Raw genomic sequence first — 14,765 nt, forward strand, 5'->3', positions numbered from 1 at the left:
TCCTGTAGTCCCAAAGGATCCTGATACTTGAATTGGTTTAGGTTCTCTTCAGGCTCCTTGAACCTAAACCGATCGAGACTTCTGCTCGATTCACGGCGTCTAGAAGGGGAGAGGCTACGTACTTCCTGTCTGCCAGGATTCAAAGCCTTGTCCAAAGGAGGGCGCTTATCTCTTGGAGAAGAGCGCCTACGGGGCGAAAGGAATCGCCTGTCAGGAGAAAAACTCCTATCCAAAGAGTCTCTCGACGAAGGCGATAATCACCTTACCTTACCTTACAGACCTTACAGTTCGTTCGGGTTGCCCCAGGTCCCTCAGTGTGAGGCGCCTCTAATGTCTACCAGAGAGTTGCTAGTACATCTTCCGGTATATTTTGCATCTTCCAATCTTGGATGGTCTGGGATGCAGTTTAGATATTTGTCGAGCTTATTCTTAAACACATCTACGCTCACTCCTGATATATTCCTCAGATGAGCTGGCAACGCATTGAATAGACGCTGCATTATCGATGCTGGTGCGTAGTGGATTAATGTCCTGTGTGCTTTCCTTATTTTTCCTGGTATAGTTTTGGGCACTATTAATCTACCTCTGCTTGCTCTTTCTGATATTTTTAGTTCCATGATATTTTCTGTTATTCCTTCTATCTGTTTTTCCATGCCTGAATTAATTTCATGTAGCGTTCTCTTCTCCTTCTAGACTATATAATTTTTAAGGATTGTAGTCTTTCCCAGTAGTCTAGGTCCTTAACTTCTTCTATTCTAGCTGTAAAGGACCTTTGTACACTCTCTATTTGTGCAATATCCTTTTGATAGTGTGGGTACCATATCATATTGCAATATTCAAGTGGACTAGGAACATATGTTTATAAAGCATAATCATGTGTTCAGCTTTTTCTTGTTTTGAAGTGCCGTAACAACATTCCCATTTTTGCTTTTACATTTTGCCAACAGAATTGCTATTTGATCATTGCATAACATATTCCTATTCATCATCACACCAAGGTCTTTAACTGCTTCCTTATTTGTGATTGTCTCATTATTAGGTCCCCTATATGCATATAGCTTTCCTTCTCTGTCTCCATAATTTATTGATTCAATTTATCAGAGTTAAATACCATCCTATTTACCTCTGCCCAATCATATACTTGTTAAGGTCTCTTTGTGAGAGCGTTCCTATCTTCATCACAAGTAATTTCTCTACTTATTCTTGTGTCATCAGCGAAACTACTCACTACCGAATCCCTTAACATTACTGTCTATGTCTTCAATCATAATAACAAACAATATTGCAGCTAGCACCGTACCTTGTGGCACACCGGATATTACCTTGGTTTCATCCGATTCTCATCGTTTGCAATAACTATCTGTTTTCTGTTGTGTAAAAATTCTTTTAACCATCTTCCTACTTTATCTACGATATTGTGTTTTCTAATTTTCTTTGCTAATATATTATGGTCTACTTTGTCAAAAGCTTTTGCAAAGTCTAGATAAACCACATCTGTTTCATTTCCGCTTTTCATATTTTTGAATATGTTCTCACGGTGGACTAACAGTTGGGTTTGTGTACTTTTTCCGGGTACGAAACCGTGTTGTCCTATATTAAACAAATTATTTTTTATTAAATGTTTCATAATATTTTTCTTCATTACCCTTTCATACACTTTCATATAATTACTTGCCTCTAGTCTTGATCCACTTTTGAAAGTAGGGGTCTAGGGTGATATATGCTAATTTGTGCTCATCATAAATCTTGCCTGTATCTACACTTTGTCTTAATAATATTGCAAGTGGCTTTGCGATAGAATGAACTACTTTCTTTAACAAAATAGCAGGACTCCATCCGCCCTGCAGCAGCTCCATTTTTAATTTCATTAATTGCCTGCACAATATCAGCTTCCTTAATTTCTATGTCAGCTAAATAAATTTCACTATTTTCGTCCCTTACTTCTATATCATTATCTTCATTATCTATTCTAGGGTGAATTCTCTCTTATATCGTTCTGCCAGTATGTTGCAAATTTCCTTTTTTTCATTCGTTAATCTCCCCTTCAATTCTCAGAGGGCCTATTTCTATTCTTCTTTTATTCATCTTCTTCGCATATGAGTATAATAGTTTTGGGGTTTTTGCTTGATATTTAAATAGGGTTTTTTTCTTCCAAGTCCCGTTTTTTCATTTTCTTTTGATTGTATAATCTTTTGTTCTGCATTTTCTATCTTACTTTTTAGTTCTATAACTTTCCATGCATTTTTTTCTTTTGCAAGACCTTTTTTCCACTTTCTGATTTTCTGGAACAAGATCCTTCTGTCTCTTGGTATGCATGAATGATGTTACTTTTCTTCTTCGGTATATATTTATCCACTATTTCTCCAATATTTTATATATATCAACCGTATTACCTTATGTCATCACTTACGAAAATGTTATCCCATCTTTGTTTAATTCTTCATTAATTTCTGACCATTTTATATTTTTACTGTAGAAAGTTGTATTCCATATCCTTCCCCACTTTTTCATTTCTTGCTTATCTCTATTTTCACTTGCTTTGGAATGAACTGTTAATTCTATGACATCATGGTCTGAAATACTCGCATTAATAAACTATTATTTCTTTAACATAATTCATCTCGTTCACAAATACTAGGTGTAAAGTATTTCCTTTCTTGTGGCAGATTTATTTGTTGAATGTTGTATTCTAGTAGCATATCTAATAGCTTTTCAAATTGCCTCTTATCTTCTGCACTACTATTACTCTCTTTTTTTTTTATATGTATAAGTACAACCACAATCTCCTATTCGTTCTTTCCATCTACGAAGGAAAGTTGAAGTCACCAGATAGGAGAATAGTCCAGTCCTTGTGATTTCTACATATATCATCCAATTTTTCAATTATTAAGTCAAACTCTTTAGTATTAGGGGAGGTCTATATATTACTATGTTCATCATAATTTTTCAGATTCAAATTCTACCGCTATTAGTTCACATTCTGAGTTACTATATTTCTCATATATTTTTCCTTGTTTTTTGTCTTTCCCATATATTGCGGTTCCCCCTTGATTCCTATTTTTTCTATCTGATCTATAAGTTTGGAACCCTTTTATTTGATCATCATTCCCAGTCTCTTGGGAATACCAGGTTTCACTTATATTCATTATATTTATTTTCTTTTCATTTTGGGTTAGTTCTTCTAAGTACTCTATTTTCTTTTTGAGTTACTCGTACTGAACCCTGCGCATTCATCACTATGATGGTTTGCGTGTTTTCTCCTTCGTTTAATAATGGTATAATAAGGATTTTCCCATGTCTCTTTCCTGTTCTGGTATGTTGTTCTTTTTTTCATTTCCAGAAATTCTGACATTACAAAAAATCCAACTTTTCCATATATTTGATCTTCCTTCATCATAATATTTCATTTTGTGTCTGAATCTGCAATTTTCTCCGTTTCTGCAATATCCTCTTGCATAATAAATACAGTTATTTTATCTCTTGAGTAGAAATTTCGGAGCTGATGCTTTGAAATTTTTTGCTGACACCTCTGCATATCTCATTGGTGGTTTGCTTTTCTCTTTTACCTGATATTCTTGATTTCTCTCTTTATTTGTTTCTTTCTTATTTTGATTTTATTACTTGGTTGGTTATTTATTTGATTATGATTCATGCTACAGGGTGCATATATTTTGGCATTTTTTGTCGAACATACATCCTTTTCCTTCGTTTAGGTTTTTACATATTTTTTGATGCAGATCTCTGCAATCATCCATAGCCATCTAAGTATGCACATTTACCATATATTTCATAGTTTTGACATACCTTAGGATGTTTGTAGTAACATCTTTCTCCAAATCTGCAATTCCCTCTTTTCAAAGGTTGCAGATTTTGTCTTTCTTGTCTATTTTTTCCTCTTTCCCGTCATTGTGTAGATCTGGGTAGAGCCTCTTCGGGATTTGCTTTTCTGTTGTCATATCGTAATTTATTTCTTCGTAGGTATGCTGCTTTATTGCCTCATATGTAGTATCAAATGAGTATCTCTGCATCCATACTTTTATCTTGTTCTTTGTTTTCCTTATTTTTTTCTGTCATTTCATTTTTGTTTACTTCCTCTTCCGTTTCCTCTTCTTCGTTTTCTTCTTCTTCTTCTTCTTCCTCTTCCTCTTCTTCTTCATCCTCAACTATTTGTACTTCATCTTGATTTAATAACATTGTCTATCCATGATAGACATGTTGAACAAAAATTCTTGTATCTTTTCTCAAATCTTGTATTACCTCAGCACACTGTGGATGGGTCGGAATGTTGCATGCAGCACATTTTCTGATTAGGTTTTGTGGATTGACTATGCTATACAAACCTTACACAGTTTGCATGCTTTTGGCATTTCTTTTTCCTAATGCATCAATTAGGATATTCACAAGATTCACCTTATTCATTTTCTTTGTCGGAATATGTTGGTTTATGTATATTTTCTTTATGAGTCTCTTGACCACTTGGATTTTATTTGGAACTTCTTCAATTATTTTCAAGATGTTTTCATTAGATTTGTTCCAGTTTGAAGGATTATATCCTTCTAATATATCTATGAATGCTTTTGTATCTTTTTGGTTAGGACTGTTGCTGATTTCATAGATGAGAAATGCCAGTTCCCTTCCTGCTACCTCATCGTATTGCGAATCCGCCAAGCAAGCTAAATTACGCCACCTCTTCCCGCAGTTGGAACTTACTGCCATCTTGTTCTTATTTAACAGTATTACACTTGATAAACTAACTTAGAAGACGCTTTATCCTACTATTTTCACACTAATCTTATCACCGATAGTTCACGAACACTTCTAGATATTTCTCAAATTCTAGTCGTATGTTAAACTTGTGATATCTGTTGATTAATCTGACTTCACGCGGGTACGTCTCACCAAGCAAGATGGCTACTACGAGAGTGTGGGGGCTCTCTCCTATACGTAGAGGGGCGCTTAGAGGAATTCTTAACAGGGAGCGAAACATCTTTCCTCCTTGTTGAATCCTTAGCGAAAGAGCCTACTAAAGAGGCTAACTGCTCCTGCAGGTTAATCAGGAACTTCTTCGTTGGATCCTGAAGAGAGGGCTCCTCCTGTCTCGCCTTCTTAGGATCCGAGGGCCAATACTCGGGAAAATGCTCTGGGCTGGAATCAGCCGCGTCTCCTTTTGGCGCCTTCCAGGTTCTCTTCAAAGGGCGCAATTGAGAGGCCGAACTCCATCCTCTTTTAGGAGAGGAAGAGTCCGAGGCAGAAAAACACTCCCTTAGGATGCCTTTTCTGCGGCTATCCAAGGCAGCCTGGGACTTTACAACAGGATCTGCCGAAGGGACGCCTGACCGTTGGGGATGTTCTGCATCCTCCCTGCGGCTTTCGACATTCCTCCTCCCCTGGTCCTGGGAGTTTGGAAGAGGTCTAGGCCTAGGAGCAATGAGGAACCGGTCAGACGCCCCCTCCACTGCACTGGGGACACTGCACAAATCACTATCACCACTCTTACCTTCATTTAACGCTCGTAACTGAGCTTGGAGCTTCTTGATTGAAGCTTTCACATTTTCCCTTTCAGAGGAAGAATCTTTGGATTCAGTATGGGGAGAAGCAGCTGTGGCTAAGGGAAAATCGTTAGTAATAGGAGAGTTATGAACTTCCTGTTCTAGAGAATAAGATCTACTAGATGATCTAGCTGAAGCTTTCCTTACTCTATCCCTCTCAAGTTTCCTAACGTAAGAAGATAACTCCTTCCATTCAAGCTCTGTTAGGTTCTCGCACTCAATACAGGTGTTATTAAAAGAACATTCATTCTCTCTACATTTAGAGCAAACATTATGAGGGTCTACCGACGATTTCGGTAGCCTAACTTTACAACCTTCCCTACTACAAACTCTAAACATAGGTGAAGCCTTAGCATCAGACATCGTGAAAGAGTAGTCAATACCAAAGTCGAAAAACAGTCCACAAAAAGCGTATGCCAAGCCAGAGAAAAAACAGAATACGTCACCAAAAAACCAATCCAAATTCTCGGCAAACGAGTTGAAATCCAAGATGGAGGAACGAACAATAGGTGTTGTCCGTTCAACCAACAGAGAAATTATGTCTTAGAAAACGGGAATGGTTCCGGATCCTGCCACCCAGCGGCGGGAATGGGGGATCACCTGACCTACCTGTCGCGTGTGCCGCGAGTTTTGAAATTCTGTCGGGATGACCGAGTCTATAGCTAAGTATATATCTGCTGGGTAAGTTTTCATGTACAAAACACAAGTGTTAGGAAATCCACCTAACATGACTTTCTCTTCCATATTGATTTCTGCCCTGTTCGGCACACACTCTCTCCTAATTAGTGAGAGAGCAGCTCCTGTGTCTCGAAGCAAGACTACTTCTCTCAAATCTACTCCTCCAAGAGAGGAAACTACGCCTTCTGACAGAAATTCACAAAAAATTTTCCTAGTCACACTCTCATTCACTCTCCATTCATGCAGTCTCACAAGGACGAGATGCTACCTTGTCCAGTAAAGGAGCTGGGTAAGCTACACAACTTGTTGAGCAGCCACCAAGGGTCCCAAGGAAAATGTGTCCAAGGACCTGTGGGCAATATCCCGAAGGTAGAAGGAGGTGAAGGTGGTCTGGTTGGCCCAAACCCTTGCCTTCAGTACCTGTGCTATGGACAAGTTCTTGTGGAATGCAAGGGTTGGATCAATGCCTCTAACTTCGTGGGCTCTCGGACGAAGGGTACAGGTGTCAGCACTCCTGTCTAAGTCGTACAATTTGGTCACTGCGGTGCTAACGAAGAAGCGTCGACACTCAGGCCTGAGGTGTCGAGTTTTCTTCAGATAGCGCCGTAGCACCCTCACAGGACAAAGCAGCATCTCATCCGCATCATTATCAGTGAAGTCTTCCAGGGAGGGGATCGTGAAGGACTCGAACCTGGCATCAGGGACCTAAAAGTTCTGAGTCTTCGCTAGGAAATTCGGGATGAAATCAAGCGTAACTTATCCCCATCTCCTCGAGTGTTTAACATCGAAGGAAAGACCGTGGAGTTCTCCTACTCTCTTTGCCAATGCCAGGGCCAGCAGAAAGACGGTCTTGAGGGTCAGATCCCTGTCTGACAACTCTCGGAGCAGCTCGTAGAGTCTGCGAGTCAAGCTCCTAAGAATGAGTCACATCCCACCCCGGAGGTCTGAGTTCCCTGGGTGGGCAAGACCTCTCGAAGCTCCTCATTAGGAGTGATATTTCCATGGAGGTGGAAATATTGACTCCTCACAGTTTCAGGACTAGGGCCAGGGCGGCTCTGTAGTCTTTGACTGCAGAGACAGAGAGGAGCTTCTCTCGACGAAGAAAGACGAGGAATTCCGTTACGGGCTGAAGAGTGGCTCTGAGCGGAGAGAGACCCCATCTATGACACCAACCACAGAAGACGGACTACTTTCCCTGGTATAATGCTGCAGAGGACTGTCTGAGGTAACCAGCCATCTCTGTTGCTGCTCGGCGAGAAAAGCTTCTCGCTCGCAAGAGATGGTGGATAACCGCAGCCGTGAAGACACAGGGAATGAACTGCCTGGTGGTACCGTTCTACGTGTGGGTGTGGTTGGCACAGCAGGTTGTGCCATGGGGGAATCTTTCACGGTGCCTCCGAGAGAAGAGCCAGCAGGTGCGGATACTAAATGGCCTGAGGACATTTGGGTACCACCAGAATCATCCGAAGATTGCTGGTGATCAACACTCTGCTGATCACCTTGCGAATCAGGCAGAACGGGGGGAAAGGCGTAACCTACGAGGTTGTCCCACACCGTTTGGAACGCGTCCTCTGCAGCTGCCCATGGGTCCAGCACAACTGAGAAGAAAACCTGAAAGTTTCTGTTGTGCTGGGTGGCGAACAGATCCACTACTGGATGTCCCCATAGATCGAAGAGCTTTTCCGCCACGTCTGGGTGTAGAGACCATTCGGTCCCAATCACCTGATTCTGGCAGCTGAGCTTCTCTGCCACTACATTCCTCTTGCCAGGAATGTATCTGGCTGACAGCTCTACCGAGTGAGCTACGGCCCACTCGTGCACCTGCATCGTCAACTGGTGCAATGGGAGGGACACTAGGCCCCACCGTTTGTTGACGTATGCCACTACTGTGGTGTTGTCACTCATCAACACCACTGAGTGTCCCATCAGCCGTTCCCGGAATTTTGGAGTGCAAGGAACGCAGCATTGAGTTCCAGGAAGTTGATGTGAAGGTGCCTGTTGTGATGGTTCCACACTCCTGCAACCAGCAACTCTCCCATGTGTGCCCCAACCCTCGGTCGATGCATCTGAGAACAGCAGCATCTCCGGAGGGGGAGTGTGCAGAGGCACTCCTATCAAGAGGTTCCTGTCGTCTAGCCACCAGGCCAGGTCCTCCCTTACTTCCTCCGTGAGAGGAACCAGGAAGGATTGTGGATCCTGTACCTGTGACCAGCACTCGTTCAGTCTCCACTGGAGAGACCGCAGGTGAAGACGCCTGTGAGGGACTAACTTCTCTAGTGACGACAGGTGACCGATCATGACTTGCCACTGCTAAGCTGACTGTTCCTGTCGAGACAGGGAACTGTCTGGCTGCCTCCCTGAACCTGCTGATCCGCTAGTCTGCTGGGAAGACTTGTGCTGCTACCTTATCGATCAGCATGCCCAGGTACTTTATCCTCTGCTCGGACTCGAGATCTGACTTCTCGACATACACCACGATCCCCAGATCGCGGCATAAGTTGAGGAGTCTGGTGATAGGTGGGTGTCTTGCATTAGAATCCCGAGTCATAGATTTGTTTATTCCAAGCAGCAAAAGGTAAATAAGTACAGAGGCTCTGCAGGGCGCGTGTAGCTTGCGCAAAGAGAAGCAAGAAGAATCGTCATGCGCATGTGTGGGGTGCATACAGGGCGACACATGCGGATGCGTTCACAATATACAATTTTATTTAATACATGGACATGAATAGTACAGCAATTGAATAGTAAAATATACATTATTCCACACCTCCCCTTCCCCATTTGCGTTCAAAGAGGTATTTTGAACGTACTAAACAAATTACATGGTGTAAATTTATCACGTATGCATGTGCGAAGCAAGTTGCATACGTGGCACATGGGCTTTGTACACTATGTACAGGTAGTGTTTGAGTTACGATAATCTGTTTCACGATAATCCGATGTTATGATGGGGTTAGCAATTAATACTGAAAAAAAAAAAAGTTGAAAATACGTATTTTTAAATTTTGTGCACAAGCGCTGGCAGCAGCATACTACGCTGTACGATATGTTGGGCCGAGAGCGAGAGGCTGGCGTAGGTACAGTGGCTTCCAACGAGTTCGACCTTACTTGCTCTCGCTCTGAACCAAGTAAGATAGGTCAGTGTTCATTTGTGTTTTATGTGAGTTTTTTCAAGCACCGTAAATTAAAACAAAAAAACTGTCTGCCAAACAACCCAATAGGTCTCCTGCAGGTAGTGCAAAAAAGAAGAGGCAATCCATCACTTTGGAGCAGAAACTGAAGATAATAAGCCAGCATGAAGCGGGAAAGGCGGTCATGGTTATCGCACGTGACGAACGTTTATCACAATCGATGGTATCCACCATACTCAAGGACAAGAAACATGTAATGGATGCTGTAAAGGCATCTGCTCAGTTCATTCAACGGTTATATCAAAGAAGAGGATAGGGCCTTTGGAAGATATGGACCAGTTACTGGTCACGTGGATGGAGGACCAAATACAAAAGCGTATGCCACTCACCCTCTTAACCATTCAGACAAAGGTACGCATGCTTTTTGAAGAACTGAAGAAGAATTATGATGATAACCACAACAAAAGTTTTGCAGCAAGTGCTGGATGGTTTTGTCGTTTCAAGAACCGTCATAATTTTCACAGTGTGAAAATTAGCGGTGAAGCAGCAAACGCTGATGCCGACGGAGCCGCTAAGTTTAAGGATTACACGAGATCGTCGTTAATTAAGGGTCCTTGCCAGATAAATCTTTAATGTTGATGAAACCGGACTTTATTGGAAATGTATGCCACAACGGTCCTACATCCACAAAGAAGCAACGGCGATGCCCGGGTTTAAGGCATACAAGGATCGATTGACTCTTCTGCTTGGGGGAAATGTGGCTGGGTATAAACTTAAGCCCTTTGTGATTTATCACTCAGAAAATCTGAGGGCTTTAAAAAGCATCGACAAGCATACACTTCCTGTGCATTACCGTCATAATAAAAAACCTTGGATGACTGCAATGCTGTTTGAGGACTGGTTCGTTCATTGCTTCATTCCAGAAGTGAAAGATCATTGTAGGAAAAATAACACCCCCTTCAAAATTCTTCTGATTCTCGACAATGCTCCTGGCCATCCTCAGCACATTGGAGATATTACCGAGAATGTAAAAGTTGTATTTCTGCCACTAAACACAACTTCTCTCATACAACCCATGGATCAGGGTGCTGTGGCTACGTTCAAGGCATATTATCTTTGGAACACGTTTGCGCAGGCTGCTGTTCAGGCTATGGATAATGAGGAGAATGATCTCAGAACTTTCTGGAAAGAATTTAGTGTTCTTAACTCCATTATGAACATTCGAAGGGCGTGGAAGGAGGTAAAGAAAGTGTATGAATGGGGTCTGGAAAAATCTGCTGAAAGTGAATGTGAACTCGTTTAAAGGTTTCGATCAGAATGAAGAAGTGGAAATCAATAAAAAGATCTTGATACTTGGGAAAAGTTTAGATTTAGAAATTGACGAGGAAGATATCCAAGAACTTATAGATGTGCAAGATGTAAAGCTAACGGCAGAGGATTTAATTGCACTTGCAGAAGAGAAAAAAAAGCAGAAGAGGAAGAAGAAATAAAAGAAGAGCCAGAGCGAACGTTTACGACTAAAAAAACTGGTAGAGGCATTTGCTTTATTTGATCAAGGACTGAAACTTTTAAGTGAAATGGATGGGGACGAGGAACGGTTTGCCAAAGTTCAGAGGACTCATCAAGACAATGTTGCATGTTACCGATTAATTTATGAAGAACAAAAAAAACACACTGTGCAACCTACAATGGATTATTTCTTCAGCTTCCCCCAGTCCTACCCTCTCACTTGAGACTCGATCCTGTACGTCTCGGAACAGTTGTTTCCTCGAGACGCCTGAACTAACAGAAGAAGAAATTCTATCTGAAGATGAGCGAATTGATGATCCTGCTGCTTTATCATCATCCTCCTCTTCCGATCTTTAGTTATACATAGCCATGAACAGCCTGACACCGATCACGTATGCCGACAACGGACCGAATCTTGGCGAGTACCCTTTACGCTACAGTCTGATCCTTGTTTTTATTATTAAATTTCTTTTTATACTTAATTATCATAAGTCAATCTGCATTGAAACACCCGAATTAGCTGATATTAATAATTACTATACCGTATATGTATAGGTATACTGTGTAGTGTAGGCTAATCTTCCATATATGTGTATATAGCCTAGCCTATATGGTACGGATTAACTTAGTGTAGGCTAGGCTATATCCGAGATACGATTTTCTCAACTTACGATGGGTTTCTCGAAACCTAACCCCATCGTAAGTAGGAGAATACCTGTAGGCCTGTTCAATTTCGGAGACCAGCGAGGGGCTTTGGAGGGAATTGATGACTTTTCCATGTCTGGGCTAGGGACCACAGGGAGATCAGAGTTGGGAACTTGATTGGGGCTGGGCACAGGATATAGGAAGCGGCGGTTCCGACGTAGTACTCGACCACTTGGGAGGCGGATCTCGTACTCGCGTGATCGTGCACCGCCTATGACAGTCCCAACTGTGTCCCATCGGTGGGATGTCGGGTCCTGGAGGCGGACATGTTGGCCCACATTAAGCCTGGGCAGGGGGCGGGCGTGGGCTTCATAGTTGTGCTGCACCTGAGCAGCTCTGGCAGCGGCTCAGCGGTCACAGTCATGGGCCTTTTTCTGCCAATCTTCTGTGAACAACTGAAGATGGGCGGGCACACACGTACGGAGAGGGTGACCATACAGTACCTGGGCAGGAGAGCAACCAGACTGGTTGGGTGTGTTTCTTAACTCAGGGAGACCACAATCGAAATCCTCGCAGCCAATGTTTCCTGTGGGGGCCGTTTTGAGGATCAAGTGCTTGACAGCCTTGACGGCGGCCTCAGCGTGTCCATTAGACTGTGGGTAATGTGGCGACGAGGTGATGTGGTGTACACCCCAACGTTCTGTGAAGTCAGCGAATTCTTTGCTGGTAAACTGAGGTCCTCCATCGGTGCATAGGAGTAAGGGAACACCCACCTCTCTGAAGTAGCGGCAGAAGTGCTGTATGGTCGAGGAGGCAGTAGTGTTGCCCTTGCAAGGGACAACCACAGGCCAGCCGGAGAGGCGGTCGGCGACTACAAGAAAGGACTTCCCAGCTACCTGGAAGAAGTCTGCCGATACCGACTCAAAGGGCCTGGATGGATGGTCGTCGTTGTGGAGAGGCTCCTGTTGTTGGCTGGGACGCAGGACTTGGCACGGCTCACAGGCAGCGATGGTGTTGGCGATGTCCGTGTCTATCCCAGGCCAGAAGATGGTTTTTCGGGCCCGACATTTGGTAGCCTCGACACCACGGTGACTATCATGGAGTCTGGCGAGTGTGTGGCGACGTAGAGCTGCAGGAACTAGTATTCTTGCCCCATAGAGAATGAGGTTGCCATCAGTAGAGAGGGCTTCTTGCAGCTTCCGGTACGGTGATAAGGATGCATGTAGGTCGTACCGATTTGTGGGAAACCCAGAGCTGATGCAATTGCGAAGGCGAACGTAGGTGGGGTCAGCCTGTGCTGCTATTGAAATGTCCTGTAGGGTCCGGTCGGAGTCAATGGTTAGGGCATCCTTGTCCTGGGAAGCTGTTGTAGCGGTGATGACGAACCTGACGTGTGCCGTTACCTCAGCACAGCCAGTCATATCCTCAGAGGTGGGGTAGCTGACTGGTGCACGAGAAAGTGCACCTGGGATGCATAGAGACTTGCCGGCACGCCACACTGCAGTAAACTGATATTGCGACATACGCTCCTTCATTCGCTGGAGCCGTGGGTTTTCAACCATGTCCAGCATGTAGCTGTTGATGATGGGCACCAATGGGCGATCGTCAGTTTGCAGGGTGAAGGTTGGCAGTCCTTTCAGGTATAGGCAGCACTTTGTGAGGGCCCAAGATACTGCAAGCATCTCCAGTTCAATTGTTGCATACCTCGTTTCGGCGTCTGCGAGAAAGCGGGATCCGCACTGGACTACTCGGAGATGTCCAGATCCATGGTCCTGGAGGAGAGCGTAGCCTATCCCGTAGAGGCGAGATGCGTCGGTCTGGAGAATGGTTGGCAGGGTTGGGTCAAAAGACGCAAGAAGGCCTGGTCATGGTCAGGTGTCCAAAGGAAAGACCACTTGGGGCTCATGAGTGGTCGAATGGGCTGTGCAGTCAGGGCGATATCTGGGGTAAACTTTGCCAACTGGTTTACTAATCACATGAAGGAACGTAAGTCCGTCAGGTTGGATGATGTAGGGAAGTCTTGCAGAGCAGCAACTCATCCTGGGTCAGCAGCGATTCCTTCTTCGGAAAGGGTAAACCCACAGAAATTCACTCTGGTCTCTGCCACTGTGAACTTTTCTTTGTTGAGAGTGATGCCACTTCTGCGGCAGCGGGTGAGTAGTTCGTGGATCCTGTGGTAGTGTATCTGTAGGTCATCATCGAAGATTAGAATGTCATCAACAACCTTGACACACTTCTTCATGCCTTGGAGAGCTAAGTCGCCTCGGTAACAACAGGGCATCACCAGTGGCAGCGAAACCCATAGGTCCCAGGCAATGCTGGAAGCGTCCATAAGGCGTAATGAAAGTGGTGAGGTGGCAGTCCTCTTCTGCTAGCACCATCTGCCAGTAGCCATGTAGAGCGTCCGCAGTGGTGAAGAACTTGGCGGTGAAGTCGACAGTGTGGACAGCAGCTAAGGGCGTGGGCGAAGGGTGGGCTAGATGGGAGACTTGTGCATTCAGCTTCGTGAGATCCACTGTGATTCGAATTCCCTTGGCCTTAGGGACGACGACTAGAGGGTGGCACCATTCCGATGGCTCATCTCCACAAGGCTTAATGATTCCCTGTTGTACCATGGAGTCTAGTTCATTCTTGACAGGTTCATGGAAAGCGTAGGGCATCTGCCTTGGGGTGTGGATGGCCAATGGGACCGCGTCTTCCTTATGGATTTTCATGGGAGGGCCTGCCATCAGCCTCAGTGGAGCTGCTTTAAGGTCTTCCTTTGACACGAGTACGTCCTGAAAGGTTTGTAAGATATTCTCAGGCCTCAGCAGGGGTCGTGTCAGCATGCAGGGGTAGCTCTTTGCATCGATTAACGTGGGTGACCTGTAGGATGGGCCGCGGAAATCCTGGTGGGATGATGGCTAACTCCTTGCAGAGTGCATAGGACAGGAGTGGCATCTGAATGCATTCGTGGACTTGAATCGTGGCGAGGCAGGACCGTTTGGCCAAGGACAGGGTGGCCTTAAGGGTACCTAAAGCCGGAGTCATCTTTGACCCATCTGCCGTGAGTGTCACTGATGTGGCAGGAGGCTGTAGCTCAGACCTGGGAATATGAAGGAGTTCTAAGTGGTGGGGGCCCATCACTGATACATCACCTCCTGTGTCAGGCAGCATCATTAACTTCGATGTCTCACCCTTGTAGATGAGGGCGATGGATATAAGTAACGGTGAGGAGTCAGTTGATGAAGAAGGGGTCTCGACCTTGCGACAGTTA

At 44.2% G+C, this 14,765-nt stretch overlaps 1 protein-coding gene across 1 annotated transcript; it reads right to left on the minus strand.

Moving 5' to 3' along the window:
- Nucleotides 1-11,526: 11,526 nt before the first annotated feature.
- LOC135219086 (uncharacterized) lies at nt 11,527-13,191 on the minus strand. The gene is made up of 2 exons (XM_064255514.1): nt 12,013-13,191; nt 11,527-11,823 (listed from the first exon to the last, which is right to left on the minus strand). Exons 1-2 carry the CDS (start codon nt 13,189-13,191, stop codon nt 11,527-11,529), a joined length of 1,476 nt encoding a protein of 491 aa, XP_064111584.1.
- Between the last annotated feature and the right edge of the window lie 1,574 nt (nt 13,192-14,765).

Source organism: Macrobrachium nipponense, chromosome 1, assembly GCF_015104395.2.
Source record: "Macrobrachium nipponense isolate FS-2020 chromosome 1, ASM1510439v2, whole genome shotgun sequence".
NCBI classification, from domain to species: Eukaryota; Metazoa; Arthropoda; class Malacostraca; order Decapoda; family Palaemonidae; genus Macrobrachium; species Macrobrachium nipponense.